Source organism: Ascidiella aspersa, chromosome 1, assembly GCF_963924565.1.
Source record: "Ascidiella aspersa chromosome 1, kaAscAspe10.2, whole genome shotgun sequence".
Classification (NCBI taxonomy): domain Eukaryota; kingdom Metazoa; phylum Chordata; class Ascidiacea; order Phlebobranchia; family Ascidiidae; genus Ascidiella; species Ascidiella aspersa.
In genome coordinates, this window is record NC_139447.1 from 14,212,865 (window position 1) to 14,232,760 (window position 19,896).

The 19,896-nt window shown below is 35.7% G+C and overlaps 2 protein-coding genes across 2 annotated transcripts; one reads left to right on the forward strand and one right to left on the reverse strand.

The window, feature by feature from the left end:
- Positions 1-779: 779 nt before the first annotated feature.
- On the forward strand, positions 780-13,046 carry LOC146167924 (uncharacterized). The gene is made up of 8 exons (XM_083382409.1): positions 780-1,049; positions 3,326-3,466; positions 4,151-4,388; positions 5,179-5,329; positions 6,286-6,446; positions 6,895-7,489; positions 8,891-9,150; positions 10,445-13,046. Exons 1-8 carry the CDS (start codon positions 831-833, stop codon positions 11,824-11,826), a joined length of 3,147 nt encoding a protein of 1,048 aa, XP_083238535.1. The 5' UTR covers positions 780-830; the 3' UTR covers positions 11,827-13,046.
- Positions 13,047-13,086: 40 nt separating this feature from the next.
- LOC146167925 (uncharacterized) lies at positions 13,087-18,791 on the reverse strand. The gene is made up of 8 exons (XM_083389035.1): positions 18,650-18,791; positions 18,451-18,536; positions 17,816-17,901; positions 16,438-16,610; positions 16,173-16,316; positions 14,929-15,132; positions 14,686-14,762; positions 13,087-14,132 (listed from the first exon to the last, which is right to left on the reverse strand). Exons 1-8 carry the CDS (start codon positions 18,674-18,676, stop codon positions 13,673-13,675), a joined length of 1,257 nt encoding a protein of 418 aa, XP_083245161.1. The 5' UTR covers positions 18,677-18,791; the 3' UTR covers positions 13,087-13,672.
- Positions 18,792-19,896: the final 1,105 nt, after the last annotated feature.

A 19,896-nucleotide genomic window follows, 5' to 3' on the forward strand; every position in this document is an offset into this window, starting at 1 on the left:
AGGTTATTATTGCAGGCTTAATAGCAGTTAATCAACAGATGTCATTATATTATATTTTTCCCGATTTTAAATATTTTTTAATGGTGGGTTTAAGGCATACTATATTAATTTCGGCAAAAACCGAAATCGCATTTCAAAACTGACGAGCACTGTCCCAGTGGCGCTTTAATAATAAATTCACTAATAAAAATGTGACGTCAAACAAATTATGTCGTTTTCCACTTCTATGAATTGAGTGAAAGGATTTCTCAGTTTCTGACCACCATTAGTTGTAACTTGTTGGTTGTTCCGCGTTTCGTAGTAAGTCATCTTGTTTATGTTTTTGTATAGATATGTTATGACTATGCCTTTCGCGTGATTCTGGTTGAACTAAAATCGATAATATGCTCTAACTGCTCAAACATAGTAGATTAGTATATATCTTAATGAAATTTCCGGCGCTCGTCTAGAATCCTACCACAGTTTTAAAATCAAGGCACAAAATTTGTGTTAGAATGCGGGTTAGCGGTTGGGTGTGGGTGGGTCAAGTATTATTATATTCTTTATTTAATAGTAATACTTAACCCACCTTTACCCAAACGCTAACCCGCACCCTAACCCAAATGGTGTTTCGTTGTGGTAGGATTGTAGACCAGCGCCAAATTGTAAAACGAATATACCTACTGTGCACCATGGTTGTGACCATATTGCACAACAAAGGCCGTTTGGAACAATTCAAGTTAATCAGGGGGTTGGTTAGTTTTTAAAATTATTCTTTAAACCTTTTTATTAAAGGGCTAGCCTTCAGACCTAGGTAAATGACTAACATTTGTTAGACAATAGCAATAACTATGTGGCAGCAATCTGAACATCGCAAAATTGCTGAGTCTTACGAGCTAAAAAAGACATTGGGTCGAGGGCATTTTGCTGTAGTCAAGTTGGCTCATCATGTTTTTTCTGGAGAAAAAGTTGCTGTAAAAGTCATAGATAAAACAAAGATGGACAAAATTTCAGCTGATCACCTTTATCATGAAGTTACATGTATGAAGCTGGTACAACATCCTAATGTGGTAAGCTTTAAATTATGTTCAATTTATGAATATTTATTTGTGCTTTGTATTTGATAAGCTTTTTTTATATTTGAATTTGCTTTTGTTAATATTTAGTTTTCTGTTATACCTAAACTGACGGCATTTAATATAGCCTAATTTTTTTTATATCAATGGTTATATCATGTGACCAATAATGTCGGCCGATATTTCGCTCTTACTGTAATATCCGTATCAGTAAATTTAAGCCAATATTTTTAACTAATAATTTACTTAAACTCTTTAAGTAATGTTCTTAAAGAACACATTTTAAGTGTTTTTGATTTATTGCCTATTTGTGATTCACTTTTTTATTAAAAATAGCGCTTTCCAAAACAGTCGGTAGATGTTCCATAAGGCAGTGGTTCAACGCATGGGTCGCGACCCAAAGTTGGGTTGCCTGAATATTTTTTTGGGTCGCTTGTTTTTTAGGAATAACATATCTTGGGCGAAAAAATAACAATAAAAAAAGTTTAAAACATGACAAGATCACAAAACTAGAAATTTAAATATAAGTCATAAAGCGTTCATGTCTAGACATCGGAAAATTTTGTAGCATGTTCGTAGTGCAAAAACATTTAACAGTTTTCCTTCTAATTGTTGTTATTACATGGTTATTAATATTATTATTATTGTTATTACTGAGTGAACTATATTTTAATTAATTATTAAGCTTACAAAAACTTGCAAAACGATCATAGAATGAAGTTGGAAGTTAAGCATGCGGCTATATCCCAAAACCTTATTGACAGCAAGCGAGCACAGCTATCTGATTAGTGATTTGATAAACATATTATTTTCGTAAAAAGTTACTGATTTTAAAGCACATGCTGTTTGTTAGACGTCCCCTACAAACGCTATCTTGTATGGCTTTTAAAATACTACAAAAATTTGCTTGGGTCGCAAGATTTTACCGAACTGAATTTTTGTTATAAAATGGGTCGCATTAAAATCGTGTTGGGAACCACTGCCATAAGGCAGTAAATTCGTCGCATAAGTAGTAGTTTTTTATGTTAAACTAGCATAAGTACTCACATCACGGGTAAAGTGTTAGTGAGCGAACAAACTCCCTAAAACAAGCCGCAGCCAAGCAAAGTGCTTATACAGCGACCAGTTTGCATTTAAATAAGGATAAGAAATATAGTTCATGTCATAATCATGATGATTGCAACCAGGGCTGGGGAGCCGGAGCCGGAGCTGGAGCCTGGAGCTAAGCATTTTCTCTGGAGCCAGAGCCGGAGCCGGAGCCATTGTTATTTTTTTTTGTGGAGCTGGAGCCGGAGCCGGAGCCATTTTTATTATTTTTGTGGAGCTGGAGCCGGAGCCGGAGCCATTTTTATTATTTTTGTGGAGCTAAAGCCATTTTACAATTTGTGGTGCTAAAGCTAAGAAATTATATTTTGTTCCATCTCCAACGTTAGTTAGCCAAAAGCAATTTTTAAAACTTGCCATTGAATAAGTGACTGGTGGCACCGGAGCTGGAGCCGGAGTCATTGGGTGTGTGTTTGATGGCTCCGGGGCTGGAGCCGGAGCCAAAGGATTGAGTTTTACGACTCCAGAGCTGGAGCCGGAGCCATTTAATAATTGTCTGATGGCTCCGGAGCTGGAGCCGGAGCTAATGCTATTTTACGGTGGCTCCCCAGCCCTGATTGCAACCCACATTCTTCGATTTACTGTTTGCAAGTGATGTAGATTTTGAGACCTTAATTTCAGGCCTGTTAGCAAAGGATTTCAAATGCTACTTTTGCCAGCATTTACATTTATTTTGAGACCAACATTTTCATTACTTTTTGCAGACTTGTAAACTACATTCTAATTTTCTAATTCAATGAATTAGAGCAAAATACGACAAATTCTAATATAGTCTATGAATTGCTTGTGTGCTCTAATTTTAGTTTTAAATCTAATCTAATTCCGATTTAACCTAAATTGCTACTTTGTCCAACAGCATTTTTAGTCTCTCAGTTGAAACTTATTAGATAAAAAATGACCAGATCTCCGCATCAACCTAAGTTGGTTTACAGTGTTGTCTTGTGTGGTTGTGTGCAGTATCAGGGTCAATAAAGTAGTGTAAGAGTTTTTACTTGAATAGGCAGGTGTGATGTATTTTACAGTGTAATCAAACTTAAAAGTTTACTTAATAGGTTTCCAAAACTAATTTAGTTAAAACTATAAGGATTTAAAATTATTTTTATTTGCTATACATAATTATTATCTGAATAGAATAGTAATTGTTTAACATCTACTTTAAATCATAGGTTCGTCTCTATCAAGTCATTGAAACTTCAAGCAAGTTATATCTTATCCTTGAACTTGGTGATGGAGGTGACATGTTTGATTATATTATGAGACATGACAAAGGTTTACATGAGGATCTTGCCAAAGAATATTTTTCACAGGTATAAATTGGTTCATTCATGTTATACATATCTTTCATTGTGAAGGTTTGTATTGCCAAGTATATATGTGACAAGTTAGTTGTGCTTTTAAAGGCATTTAGCCTTAATATAAAGTTTTATGCCAGCTGGATTGTTCTAGAGGGCTTGGACATAAAAAGTAAAAAATAATTAAACCAAAAGCTGTTGTAGTTATTGCACAATTTAGATCAGATATGTGTTTGTGTTTAAATAACATTTTTTAAATGTCTAGCAATTGAGGGACATGCTGCACTATAATATACCAACGTTTAAATTCTTGAAATGTGATAGTGATTATATTGTTATGATCAACAATGTGACAAAACCCATTTATGATAGTGCACCACAATGCCATGTAAAGAATTTGCGGGCCACTGACCTTTTCTAACAACAATATGACTGTTATTTTTGTGCAGCAAACCTTAGCATTTTACAATATATATGACAACCATCCTTGTGTTTCATTAAAAAAGGGTTGTTTGTTTTTAGTTCATGAAAAACTTTTGTTGAGCATAATGTATTGCTATTTAAAATATTATAACAATCTTGATCCTACCACAAGAATTAAATAAAGATGTGGATTTTTTATAGTTAGTTCTATTAGTTTACATTTAATATTATAAGATTTTTTATTTTAATTGATATTTATTTTTTATATTTTTTTAGATTGTCAGTGCGATTGCATACTGCCACAAACTTCATGTTGTTCATAGAGATCTGAAACCAGAAAACGTTGTATTTTTTGAAAGTCAAGGCCTTGTTAAGTTAACTGACTTTGGTTTTAGCAATCGCTATAGACCAGGGGAAAAGTTATCGACATCATGTGGCTCTCTTGCATATTCTGCACCTGAGATACTGCTGGGAGAAGAATATGATGCCCCTGCTGTTGATGTGTGGAGCTTGGGTAATAATTTGTTAAACTTTCTGTTTATCCTGTGTGAGTACTTTTTGGATGTCCCATATAACCCTAATCAATCCAGGAGGTTAGGTAGTAAGTACAGTAAAGTGTTGTCCTGTTAAGTGTGTCATGAATGGTATGACAGGTTAAAACTTTATATGTAAAAAAACGTTTAAGGTAGTTTATATTTATTATTTGTGAACTGTTCATCTGTGCTGGTGGTTCAGAAATACTGTTTATAATTAAAAAGAGTTAAAAAAAGGTGCTGTAAAATTTTGATTGCATACATAATAAAAATACGAAAAAATGTGAAACACGCAAATATGAAAGCATGCAATATGGAATCCTAAAAATACTTCTAATAAATTGGTGAAATATATAAGTTTGATGTATTATATATCTGCATTTTATAATTTCCACCCTGTTGGTACAATGTATTTAGGTTGTTGTAAATTCAGTTGTTGAATTTTTGGAGAACTTTTATTGACTATTGGTTTATAAATTTATGTTGTGTGTGTGCTGTGTGATAACTGTAGGATTTCCTTTATGTGAATATGCCACACATCCCTTGCAAGCTTATGAAGCTTATATTGCTTGCATTAGCTTTGCAAAGACCATAGAAATGCTAGTAGTAAGTGCAGACATGTGGTGTAAACTTTGCTGTTTTATGTTGTCATTAGAGCATGTTGAAGTTTTACTTAATGTTAAATGTTTTACTTAATGTTAAATATTTAATTTTAATACAAAGCCATAAAATTGCTAAGCAAAATAAATCTCAAAATTGTTAATTTTGTAGGAGTTATTTTGTACATGCTGGTATGTGGTGTTGCCCCTTTTAATGAGGCAAATGACAGCGAAACTCTCATTAATATTATGGATTGCCGCTACACTGTGCTGGACCATGTCAGTGATGAGTGTCAGGACCTGATCAAACGCATGATTATTCGGTGGGTGTAAATTTAGTATAAGCTGCAATATAAAGCTAAGTTCCTTATTCATCTGTACTTAGTATAATTCCATTGTCACTTTATGATTGCTTTCTAAGATAAGTCCAGAGGGTGGTCAAAACCACTTGCATTTAGTCTGTTTGAATTGGATTAGGAAAATCAATATCCAACTGTGCAGCATTTGTGAGCAGTGTCACAGTACCAGCATTTTATGCATTTTTGATAATGGCCTTCATTATTTTTATGTTATCACCATAGTAACATTAGATTGGTTTCACATTTATATACTTTTGGGGAAAATCATATTTTAATTCTGATACTATAAATCATAGTTACAGTTAAAGTTGGTTGTAATGTAGTTAAACCAGCATAATACCTGTTATTAAAATATAAAACCACTTAAACACGTTATTGTTGAATCAACTTTAGCCATGCCAAAATAAGTTGTAACAAAAAAAAAAAATGTTCTAAAAAGTTTTAAACACTATACACAGCAAATAATTATAAAAATATGTTTGTGGTGCTTTCTTTTCTTATTCAGTTGTCTAAAAACATTGTTTACTCTGTATAATGTAACATTTAAAACTATTACTTATCTGGTTCTAAAATACGTTAATCATTCTTAAATCTTAACTGTTATTTATTCACTAAGATAGATAGATTTCTAAAATTCCTTACATAATACAAGTTGGGCATCCTAAATAAATAGTACTGTTTCAGCATGACAGGAATATATCAGCCCAAAACCAACAAAATTGATGGGTAAAGGCGAACACTAGTGATTAGTAAGTGCTTGGTGGATGGTACGCTTGGGCCAGTCTGATAAATTTTAATTTAGGTAGAGTGACTTGCCGTAAAACAATGTCTGTTTTGAGAAGTTTATCAAGTTTTTAACGTTAATATTTGCTTCATTTGTAGTTTAGTAGTAAGATATATATATATATATTTTTTTACAGTGAACCTTCCCATAGAATTACATTGGATGACATTGGCAATCATTCCTGGCTAGCAGGAGCAAAGTCTTATAAAAAGGCAAGAAGAAATTCAATACCTATTTTTACGCGAAACAACATTCCACCAGATATACACAGATCAATTTTGGACACCATGATTAAAGGTATCATATTATGCTATTAGGTTTCTTATGTTTTTAATTTTTATTTTACAATACAATGTTTATTGAATGAAGTGACTAATAGCCCACTTTCAACACAACTGGGGTCCTGTCACATGCTAGCTGCCAATCTGCGGATTGAGTTAGGCTTGTTCGGTTTAGAATTATATGGCATATATATCTGTCTGGTAAATTTGTTTATTCACAAAAAAATTTTTATGTAAAATTAAACGCATTATGTATAAAGCGACACATTATTGTTTTAAAAGATTAGGTTATAATTGTTTTGTTAGATTAGATAATAAAGTTGTATGTACAGGTTAACGAACATAAAGTTGCCAAATTGAAAAACAAGTGCACAATTCTGTGCCTGTTTTGCCAAATAGCACTGATCTCTGTAAATATAACTATAGCTGTATATGTTTAACAACTAGAATCTTTTAAATTACAGCGCAAATAGCAGATGAAAAGGAAATCCTGCAGGCGCTGAGCGAAGACCGTTATGACCACATTACCTCAACCTACATTCTTCTAGCTGAGCGGGAATTGGTACAACAGTCCAACCCTGAGGATGTAAGCAGTGACAATGACTCCGACGATGGCAGTGAAATGACTTTAAAACGTGTATCCAGCGAACCGACTCAAATAGGCAATAGACTGCGTCCCATGTACCCTGATGCACAGAACCTGTCAACCGGCTCGTCGTTACTGTCTGCGTCACCGCCATGTAATCAAGCCACTCTCTTGCCATCCACATCGACTGTTGCTCCTTTGTCACTTGATCCAGCCCGAAGGCGGACAAGAAGTTCTAGCTCGGAAGATTCAAATTCTTCCCTTTCTACCTCAATCGAGCGACGCTCAAATCCTTCGTACATTCGTGAGCACCTAACGATTACCCCGCGACACGGTTTTAGCGTGGCACACGGCGGCATCAACACCCTTATAGAAGAAGAAGAAAGAAGCAGATCGCAGACAACCACTGACGACGAATGTGACACCGCTGATGATATTACCAACATGGTCAATCCCAAGCACCTTGCAAACCAGTAAGTGACACTCAAGGTTAAAACACAGCTGCACATTTGTATTTCTGTTGTGATACTGGGGGTTTATCTATACCATGATCTATAGCAGGCGTTATAAACCTTTTGTTATTCGCGGGCCGGATTTAAGCACAAATTCTCGGCGGGCTGTATTAAATTTAAACTCACAATTTTGTTGTTAAACCAAGCAGTTTTTAAGCATTTTATTAAAACAACTATTAATTAGGGGATGATCTATATGAATATTTGCATTTGAATATGGGTCTACACTCTAATTATATTTAAAAAGAAGGCAGAAGGCGTTCACGCAAACGCAAAAAAATTGCGTTTGTTTGGCTTAAATTTTAAGTCAATACGGCGCCATCCATGATCACAATGAAAAGGTGTATTAGAAATACTTTAGGATAAGGCGATAAATGAATTGGTTTTAAAATCTAGTTTTAGTGTAATTTGAATAGGGTCGTTAAGCTCTTCATGTTTTGTTCATATTTAAAAGACACAATGAGTTCGTTCGGGGAAAAAAAGTAAATAATAATGGGTCCAGTTTGTAAAAGATGTGCGGGTCGACACGCCGTAGTTTGCCGACCCCTGATCTATACAATGTTAATCGATTACATATAACGATTGCAGGTTCAACGATAATAATAATTAGTCATTGAGACCCCTTAGCTCAGATGCCATTTCTTTAAAAGGCAGGTCGGCTACACATTTAACCAAACGCAAAACTTATTGCTGCATCTTGTCAACAAATAGTATTTTCTTAAGTTCTGTTATACGTAATCCATAAGTTTATTAATAAAATTCCGTCTGCTAGATTATTAAGAACAAATTAATTTACTAAAGGTACAACGAATCTTTTCATGATGTCAACGAATTTTTACGCTGTTAGGATTTATTTTCACATAATTTAAACAGTAGTGCTTTATTGAAATATTTGCTAAAACATTTATTCTTTCCGAAAATATTAACTATACCTTGTTGTTTTTAGAATAAAGTTTTTATAATTAGTTACTTAGTGACCTGCGGGTAAGTAGTTGGACATTCCTTCCCATTGCCTATATTTTTTAATTTAAATTGAAGTTATTTTTTTATAAAGGATCCTATTTGTAGGACATACGTTCTTTTCAAAGATGACATTATTTGTTAATATTTTTTAAAGTAATATAGACATACCAAGTGTTTTTACTGGTTGATGCTAACGTTGCAGTAAAAGTGATTTTAGTTAACAGTCTTAACAATTCGCAGCATTTTAAAACCATTGTATAGGAGTCGGTAAACACTAGCTAAAAACTGACTTGTCCCGAAACGAATAACGACAGTGAAAGTAATCAACTGCTTTTGTTGTTGTTGTTGTATCAACAGCCTGGAATCTCCTAATTCACGTGCGATTTTCTGTTTACTTAGACTACAGCGCACCCTTCAGCTGAAGCGCTTCAAAAAACGCAAGAGCGCCCCGGTGCTTAATGAGATCTGTGAGGAGGCCGAACTGGAAAACGACAACGGTGGGGCGGAGATGGGCGACGGCCCCCCTAAACACCTGCACCACGTCACCCGCCACTCCATTTCTACCTCTTCTCCTTCCAGTCATGTCGGCAATGCAACCCACAAGCCTCACACCACACAGGGTTTCCCAAAGGACCAAGCACACTTCGCGAGCAGGCCAGGTTTGTTGATCGTTTAACGGCGGCTTCAAACTTTTGTGGGGGAGTTTTGACTTGAAAATTAATAAACGAAGAAAACAATATTTACCAAAATATATATAAAATAAGTTTTATGAAATTGTTGTTTAGTTTAAAAATTAATCAAAACTAACATGTTTTGCCTCTGACAAAATTCCTGGTAATAAACTATTAAAAACCCTGTTTTAGGAAATAGCCTGCCGGCCAAAATGTTTAAACAAGCGGGGCCAGGTTTGACCCACTGGTCGTAGTTTGGTGACCGCTGTTTTAAAGTCGGTCGTTTTTCCGTTTTTTTTTTTTAGTTTTTTAGAGATTTTTGCACGGCAAGTCACTTTTATTGTTCGGCTTTGTATCGCCCATGCGTCGTCACTCTTCGACTTTTTTTTTAAATGTCTTATTTTTTACGTTTAGAGAAATAATGCGAATAACTATAGTACTTACTTCACGATTACAAGAAAATAAATAAAACCTCTATCCGCTAAAAAATAAGGTTCCATGGACCAATGGTTAAATTACGTAAAAGGGAATTACTTAAACAATGGGATTGCGATTCAATAGTGCCGTTAAATGACACCAACCCTTAATCGTGCATATTTACCAATTGTAGTTTGGCTACTAAATAACGCTCTCGTAGCACACGACTATCAACTTTTTCCATTATGCTTATTTATATATTTCATGGATTTTATCATCCTAAAGTTTAAAATAACTTTGTAAAAGGATCGGTTTTGTTGCTGCATACGTGATTGTAGTCACAACCTTGCAAGCCGCTATAAGCTGTTTATTACGTCGTTAGATTACACCGGATACACGTCAGGTTGATTCACCATTAAAGCGCATGTGAACAAATACTATATTCATGAATCTATGATAATGCGTAAATTCTTATTAGAAATGTGAAAAATATTAAAAAAACAGATGTATCTGGTTAACCTTTCTACTGCTTTGGCGAGTTTCTTGACTGTTTATCTTTCCTTAAGAGGGTCGTTTTTGTCTTCGTCGACGCGTAAAAATTTCGTGTTTATACAACTATGAAATGCTTTAATATTTAAAAGTATTAACCCTTGGCAAAAACTGAGTCCGAATGTAAAATGGCATTTCGAGATGACTCCTATGCGTGTGTGGTTGCAACCGATTTAGGAGTGTCAACGTTTTTTCCAACACACGACATCCGTCGTTCTTCGCTTAAATTTCACCAACAATTTGGTGGCTCCCACTGCGCAATAAACATGTTTACTACCGCACATGAAATGCTAAAAATTGATTCTTTTAAATCAAGGCCGGACCCCTCGCCGAAGGAAATCGCACAAATCGAGCAGCTCCGAAGCGAGCGAGGATGATACAGAGAGTCGGCGAACAAGCAGCACCAACCTAAGCCACATGGCCAGTCACATCATGTTCCACAGGCGCTCCTACGACGATGACGATGACGATGCAACCGGGGGTCCGAGCGGGAGACCCCAGGCCGGGACCGATGCGACCCCCCAGGCCACCTTCACCGAGGATCAGGCGACCGCAACTGCTTCCACCCGCTCCGAGGAGGGAAACGGCGACAATCTTTCCGAAGAAGCACAAGGAACGCATCGACATGACGAAGAGCCGAAGCTCAACAATGCCACGTCGTTGCCGCTCACGCAGCGAAAGCCGCTGCAGAGGGAGGTGACCGGCAAGAAGATCGTAAACGTGTTTGGCGTGCGCAGCAGGAGTGCCGAATCGCACACATCCTCGTCCTCCTACTCGGTGATCGTGTCGAGCCGAAGCAGTAGCAGCGCCAGGAGCAGCTGCAGCAGCCTGTGCTCCAGCAACCGACTGCACACAAGCAAAAAGACCACCAGCTGGTTTCGGGGCCTTAAGAACAGCAGCTCGACTCGGTCCGACACCGGGCTCGTGTTGAGATACCACAAGAATAACATTCTCGTCAAATGCCAGAAAAACAACTTGTCCTCCCAGGTTTCGAGGTCGTCTTCTTCCTCCTCGTTCACTGGCATCAATGCGGACATGCTTCGAAACTCGAGCAGCCTCACCTGTGTAAGTCCACCGAAAGTGGATGGCGCAGCGGAATCCGACGGCGCTCTCGCAGGTTCAAGGCACAACAGGTCGTGTTCGTTGCCCAGACACCACCGGAAAAAGCGCAGGTCCAAGAACTCCCAGCGAAATGTAGACTGTGGTGGCTTCACGAATAACTTTCTGCACGGGTCCAACGACGAACTCTGCGAAAGCGTCGCCCAAGAATCGCTGACTGTCAAAAAAAGCAACCTGAGTCTAGCGTCGTCAACTTGCAGCGGAAGCAAGTACGTGGTTGATCCCGTGAACGAGCTGCCGCCCTCGCCCTGTCTAACGCCCCTACCAGAGTTCCTTTCGAAGAAACACTCCATCCGTGAAGATAGTTTTGATTTTGAAATCATGTTGCCGGGGAAAGAGGACAAAGCCCAGTCACCAACACAGGAACCGCTGAATAACTTTCGGCCAATGTCGAAAGATGCAGACGGTGAAGACTCGTCCGACCCAAAGTACCAGCAAATACTGACGCGATTGAACAATATTAAAAGCCGGAGGTACTCCACCCTTTCGGACGGAACCACCATCGGAAGTTGCCAGCTGAAAGTGGAACACAGAATTGTGAGAAAAGTCAAAGCTCGCGACTGTTGCTATATAATGTAAATACAAAATTAAATAATACTTGTGATTTCCTGTTTGGATAATTTTGTGTTTCACGAAACCAGGCCTATTGTAGATTGTGTTGAATATTTTTTGAACAAACTTGCTTTACTATAAGCTGTTATTTGGCCTGATTTTTATACTTCTTTGTTGACACTGAAACGGGTTGATTTGTTTATTACACAAGCGTACATATGTATGTATTATCTCTTTCTCATTACTTAAAAGTGTTAGTTGTATTTTGTTCCTTGTATCGGTTTTATTCGTTTCTTGTTGTTTATTGTAGCAAAACTATGTCCGTAATATAAATATTAGTCAAGGTGGTTTGAACATCGCTTCTGTCAGTTCCAGATGTGTTAATGTAGATAATTTGTGCTGTATAGAGTAATATATCCGTTTTGTTGTGCTTCATCCATGTTTTTATATTCATACCTCTTTTCTCCCGTCGCAAGGCCTAACTGTGTACTCGTTTACCAGGGGCTTTTTTCTCAACATTTCACCAGCTTGACTATTGCTATTCTGAATGGCTGTTTAAATTTATCTGAATTGTTTTTTTAGGTAATAATAAAAAACAACATTAATAAAGTGACCTGCATCAGCTTGAACTGCCATGGTAAACATCGAAATAAATCTCAGTTTAAAGTGTTGATTTGTAACTTTAAACACTGCCGTTTATTATAGGTAACATTTTACCAAACATACCAAACTTTATTGCACATTTCATCACAGAATCAAACATTTTTTGGTTAAAATATATGTATATTGTGATTTATTTCATAACGCGTATTCGAGTTGGGATTCATGTTTGAATGATATTTCATTTTTCACTATTAGATTTGTCATAGCATTTGCATATACTTACTTAGGGTTTTTGAAAACGCAAAAGAGGGTCCTTACAAAATTGTTTTTTGTTATTACTTTTTTATTACTGACCTGCCAGTTTATAAAACAGATAAAATGCTATTTCAAAAGTGTTAGAAGTTTTTAGGTTTTTGTAATCCGTAATTAACGTAATCCAGAACTATACTTGTTATAAGTACATTGATGGCAATTGAACTGTATTAAAATGCAAGCGCGAAACACAACATAAGAATTGCGGTGTTCTAATCGTGTAATGTCTGCTGTTCTTTCTAAACCAACTTAAGTTTCACAATCACCTTGCTCTCATTACATTTACATTTGACGTATTATATAACTGTTTCAATAAAGTTTCCTATATATCATTCTTCGCGTTTTTTGATGAACAAGTTTATTGGTGTAGTTCAGTACTTGTCGGGTTGCATTGCAAAAACGGTAAACACGATAGAAAATAAGTGCATTAAATCAAAGCGACACCAATCCACGAAACAGTTAAAGACAGACAACCCTCGAACGCTTCGATTTCATAAAAACTATCGGTTTTAAAAGTCCTACTTTTGCCAAAAATATAACCAGTTCAGTAATGAATTACTATATATCGGACAAGGGTTTTTGAATCCAATTTCCTGCAGCTTTACTTCAAAAATATAGCTCTAATGAATACCTCAATTTTATTCGAATAAAACACTTAAGTTATTTGCCAAATTGGCTTCGTGCACTTTACTGAAGTCGTTGAATTAAATGACTACAGCGGTGGTACACAAGCTGACAAACTGCAAAAAAATAAAAAGGTACGCAAAACATGGAGCAGCCGACGAATCTCGTAAACGCTTAAAAATGTACCTGATTGCCCTGGTATACGATACTTGTATTATCGACTACCTGTATATAGGCCTATTTTTAGTACCATAATAAATTATTTTACTTTGCATGTAAATTGTATTTACTCTATGCAGCATGTATTAAAACATTTTTCGTCGGACGTTCTGACCTATAAGGAATCAGTAGGTCTGCGTTTTAAAGATTTTATGCTGTAGTTCACGGTACTGTACGATAAGTCGACGTGTTTGATGGAATTTTGATCAACATTTTTACAAACTTTGTCAACAAGCTCTTTGATTAAGTCAGAGCAATCGTTGAGAACGCCGTTTTCTAAACCTTTTACGGTGGAATTTTTGGACTGTTTTTCATCCAGGCCCAAACTGTATTGCAGTGAATGCAACAATACATCAAGGTCGCTGTTGTCCGTATTTGGATCGTCTATGTTAGAATAAGAAAGAAAGGATTCATTTTGGTTATCACCTACTAAAGCGCTGTTGCCAGACGACAATTTAGAAACACTTGGACTGCAGACTTGTCTCTGTGCAGGAAGGGGTGGCTTTCTCGGGGGTTTTGAAGGTGGGTTCTGATACTGTCGTTGCCGGTTCGAACGATCAGGGCACACACCTTTCCTGCGTTTAAAAGATTGATACAAATCTGACAGGTGTACTTGCTACAAGTTCAGAAATCATACAGCGCATTTTTCGTTTGTGTTTCTAATCTTTGAATTTGACAAATACTTTCCTGACAATATTTGGTTGTTAGTGAAACGGTACTTTTAACTAGAAGTGTCCGATCATATCGGATCAGAGGCGGTACCCAATACCAAGTTGTAGTACCGGTGTACACGTCTTATAGTTCTGATATCAAATTTATTTGTTTAATTCAGCCGTAGTTTGCGATCCTACGAACGTTTCCTACCTTAAAAAGTACATTTTTCAGAAGTAAAATTGCGACTAAACTTGGAATAAAGCAACGGCTAAATTTTGGCAAAAACTTTACATTTTCCCTTCATCGATTTTATTTGTGTTGTCACAATAATGACGGCTTTTGGCCTTTTGGCATCGGGTCGAACGACCGTACTTTTGGTCAAAATTGTCGGGGTAAAAAGTATTAAACACTACTGCTTTTTTCACAAAATATTGCAGTAAGAAGTTTTAAGCAAAATACTTTCAACCAACTTACCTAGTATTTTGATGAGCACAACGTATTTGACCTTGTTGAATTTGTTTCCTCTTGTCCACGATTGGTAAATCAATAAACTAATAAAAAAATAATGATAAAAATATTAATTTGCAACTCCTATTTAAATTAACGATTTAAAACAAATAAAAATATTACAGGTGCAAAGTAAGTTTTAGAAATAAATAAATGAACGGCTGTAACATAGCACTTACTCAAAGTTAGTAACGTTAATTTGTTTTTTACCTTCGGCTTCGTTGTTGTCACTCCGGTATGGTAATCTAATATTTGGAAGAGTTTGGATGCTTCGTTGTCAAGAATTTGAAAGTCATACGAGGCTTCTCCTAACGGAGAGCTCCTCCCAGCGGTTATTGAAAAGTGAGTTTGGTTTTGAGAGGAATAGCATCGTATAGAAGTAACAGGCCAAACTGCCATGACCGTTAAATCACTCTACGCAAAATTATTAGTTTACATTATAACCCTGCAACAATGTTTTGCTGTTTCATCAAACAGGTTTGCTACCTTGAGCCGAATTTTGAAGGGTTGTTCTTTAGCTTCGCCGCTTAAATTCCTTCGCTTTTCTGGTTTTTACAACATTAATTTTTACTACTGCCGTTGTAAGAATGGGGTCCTATTTGTAACGATTCCTAAAGCAGAATCGTTTTGCAGTTTTACAATTATTCAGCGTATTGGTAAAAAATACAAAAATAATGTTAAGTTGTAATTAAAGTATTAGTGGCAACTCAAGAATGTAGGCGTCGTTGTCTATATTAGGAATAACTTTGTGTAGTAGACAAAAACGTGATAGTGAAATGCGTTTTCAATAAACTGTTATTTGTACTGAAAGAGCTTCCTAAGGCAAGGCGGTGGCCACATATTTTCATGGTAATCAGTTCAAGTAAAATAAAGACGACATAACGAACGTCGCCGCCAGACGCAACTTATTTCGCCCGAAGCGCTAAACTATTTAGTAACGCACAACCAATATATGTGCCTACGATAAGGACAAATTTGTATGTTAAGTCCTCAGAAATTACTATTTTACGCAAAACAATATATTTAACAGTGCTTTTTATTAGTGCCTAATTTAAACATAACATTTTCGTCTTGACTAAATTAACTTATAACAGAACTTTATTGTTTCTTTTTGTTCCTAGTCTCCTAGTAAACCATATACAGGTGTCACACACTGAGAAGTGCCTCAACTTTACGTATGTGTTAACCACAACATTACTGCTACCTTCCACTGTCGTTACATGTCTTTGGTCTTTATGTTTTATAGCTGAATAAAATCCAGCAATTTTTAAACAAGAAAAACAAATTAATTTAATTTTAATGGAAAAGTTTTGACTATGTATAATGTTTTGATTGCTGTGATTTGTACTAATAGTAAAATTTCTGTAAGAAGTTATCTTATTTATTCAAAACACAAAAGTGTGTTATAGTAAATATATTGTAGGATGCCTTCTTTTATATTTTAAGTAACCTACCTTCAACGCCAATGTGACATTTTGCACGGAAAAGTATAGAATGCAAAATTTTTCTGAACAACCGATTGCTGAAAATGCATCAGTCAAACGTGTTTTTATAGTGAACTTGTATACTTCATCGCCAGCTTGAAGTTTTGTTAAGTTCTTAAAATACAAAAATAAATTGTAAGAAAATTACAAAATATAAATCTATGTTGTCATATATTTATAAAATTGGTTATGAATGTAGCTAATCTATTTACTAAAGCAGCTGAAAGCAATTTACCTGAATACACTTCATCCAGGTGACAGCTTCTTCTACTGACTTCATACAAAACTGTATAACTTGGTTACTATGTGAATTTAACCCATTTGGAAATATTTTGAGAGTAAGAATAAAATTTTCTGAGCTGTGAGTCATATGAATGCAAGTTTTCCATGGTTTTAGTGAAAGTCTTTCTAAAAACCAACAAATATTATATGTAGATTTAATAACTTGGTAACCGACATGAAAACAGATAAACCTTTAGACCAGCGGTTTCCAAACTTTTATAAAAATTTTGCCTGGCGAACCCTTTGCAATTATTTTGATATTTCGCGACCCTATAAAAATTCAAGGTCAATTGGCCCATGTTTCTTGTACTACACTGGTGGAGTCGCAAACGATTTGTTTTAGCAGGTAGTTCAGCCTCATAGATGCTTTATGATGTCACAAGAGACATCAACAAACACGCTATATTATTGAATAATAAAGCATAGCTACAGACTAAAAATGTTTCAAACATAGTCTAATTCTAATGTTTAAAAACATTTGTTAATGACTAATGTTTAAATTAAAGACTAACTCTCCTTGCGGACCCTCTGAAACTGTTGTACGGACCCCAGTTGGTCCGCGGACCCCAGTTTGGGAATCGCTGCTTTAGACCGACTGCCACATAAGTAAACATATATAATATTACTATATGTTTGTTTTACACAACACACAAATATTGGCTACTAGAAAAAAATATTTTTTTACTAAATTAATCATTATACAACAATAAACAAAAATGAACACAACCTTGGAATGCAAATCTTTAAGTTAACCACAATTAAAAAACAAATTTCAATTCAAAGATTAATACAAAAATACAGATATTTTACTTTTACTTTAAAATAAGAAACCTAGTTTATGTTTTATAAATTGATTACTTTTTTGTACATTACCTAGTCCAGTGGTTCTCAACCGCCAGTCAACTTTCCTGCCGGTCCGCCAAATATATTACAATTTTATATCTCAATTACAAAAATCAAGATGTTGAAGGCTTGTCTATCAAATTTAGAACTTCGCCAGTTCCGTAATTTGCAGCATTGTGACGTAACGTAGAGTTAATGGTCTACTTTGACTTTGCCGTACGACACAATGCTGCAAGTGTTGTGCCCAACTGTTTAAAAGTAGGCTACAACTCGTTAAGTCTTAAACTTTAAGATTGATTCAATAGAACCACATATGATATCAAAAAGACAGCAGCAAATTGCTTATTAAATTCAAGTTTACATTCCCTGCTTCTAAGTTGCATACTTTTTTTACATTTTGGGTTGATTTTGCTTTTTGAAGGTCCATCGGTCCGCAAAATTTGTTTTGAAATTTTACCGGTCCGTAAGCACTGACCTAGTCCACTTACCTTCAATGTTTTCTTTGCAGTTCTTTTTGTTTTTTGGGTAAAATCGGAGAAGAATTTCATCATCAAAAAGCATTAAAGTTGCAAACCTATAATTGTTTTTAAATATGAACTAACACAAATTAGGTGTCCTTTCAAATAAGCAAAAAATCATGTAACGTTGTAGGAAGAACAATAAAGCTACATGAATCTGGAAATTCCATTTATGGAAGCCACAGTTGTATGTGTAGTGTAAAATAAAATATACAAAAACTTTCTTATTTTAGTTCGCAACATACGTCTTTTTATGACAAAAGTTAACGATAACATATTCATTAACAACATTAGCGGCGCTCTTTCACTATTGTACGTAACAATTAATAAAAAAAAAAATTTCTTCAAATGCCGCATACCACAACACATATTGTTTGGGTTAGGGTGCGGGTTAGCGTTTGGTTGAGAGTGGGTCAAGTTATTGTTAATAATGAACATAATATTACTTGACCCACCCTCACCCAAACAATATGTGTTGTGGTATGCGGTATAATTATTTATCTTTTTTTGTATAACTTTTCACGTACAATAGTGAAAGAGCGCCCAATTAGCTAACACTTGCTATACTTTTATAATATTGTAGCCCGCTGTTTTACATAACTTACCTATTTTTCCACTTTAGCTGATTAGGCCTTTGAAGAGAACTCGGGTCATGTACATTCCTCTTTAACCAGCCTTCACATAACAATCGCTATATCACAAAAAAATGGGTAAGTACCGTTGCTTGTTGTACAACATTTTACGTTTGTTTTATAATCTCTATATTGGTAAATAGGCAAACTAGTAATGCAACAAACAACTTACACTAACATCTTCTTTAACTGATACCATTCTGCAGATTAATGCAAAAATACTTTCACACCATTATCCCAATGTTGTTGTGTTACTTATTAGACATATAAAAGCGAAAATCTGCAACATCAGTATACTTTAGTGTGGTACTTTCCCTATTTAGCAACTAGGATATGACTGGCAAACAGGGTTACCATTTTGTTGGGGCTTAAAATCGGGACGCTTCCAAACAGTCACCAGAAATAGCTTTTTTGTAGGGGATGGGGTCATTTAGGTATGGCGTCACAAAATACGTCATAGTGTGACGTCTCCAAACATATAAATGGGGGTCTTACAATTTTATTACAAGTGAAATTCTTGCTCAAATGTGCAATTTTGTAGGAGCATAGAAATTCAAGCGCAAAAGCGCATTTGCCCCTAATTTATAGGCTTACAAAACATGTCATTTTAGAAGTGCCACCCGACGAACGGGATGTTGGCCAATAGATGTTGTTTCTCAAAAGGGTTATAGGCTACGCTAAAACATCTAAAGAGCAAAATTAGAAAAACTACGGTACTTTATGGAAGACGGCCTCATTCAAACAAATTCTTTTAGCGGTATTCCGAAAAATAACTGTTTTATTTTCGGAAATAACTGTTTTATCGGAACGGAATTCTGGCAATATTCCTTTACCGTAAAGCCTTTTGGGCTAATTTCACAACTATCTGGACCTGGTGTTTATAAAAGCAGATGTTTTAAGCCATGGCTCCGCAACTTTTTTTTAATTGCGGCACACTAACAGAGCTAAAAAGAATTCAGCGCACACCCACGAAATATATGAAGATTGTCAATAGAAAACATAAGTAAATATACTAGGCAACTAGCCCAAAGAAAATGGAACGATTTGTGACCAAACGCGGCAAAGGCGGCGAAAACTTTTTTGGGGGGTTTAGACCGTATTGATAATAAACTCCGTTTCCACTTTGGTGTAAAGTTAGAAAATAATTGCTGTATATGTCTATTCCTTGTCAGTTGAGTTAGCTAAAAACTGTTTTCAAATTTAACTTAGGGCGATTGAACGTAAAATAGGTTTTAAAAAGTTTTGAATTATTAAGTAAAGTTCGGAAAGTTACACCTGGATTGTTGTACAATGCCAAAATGCCTGCCTTGATCTACCATTTTCGTAACCTTAAAAGTAAAAGACCTACGGGAACGTCGCGGTATAACGGTTGCGCAGCACCACAAATGAAGGAATTGTTGCGCTTGGAATTTTAAATTA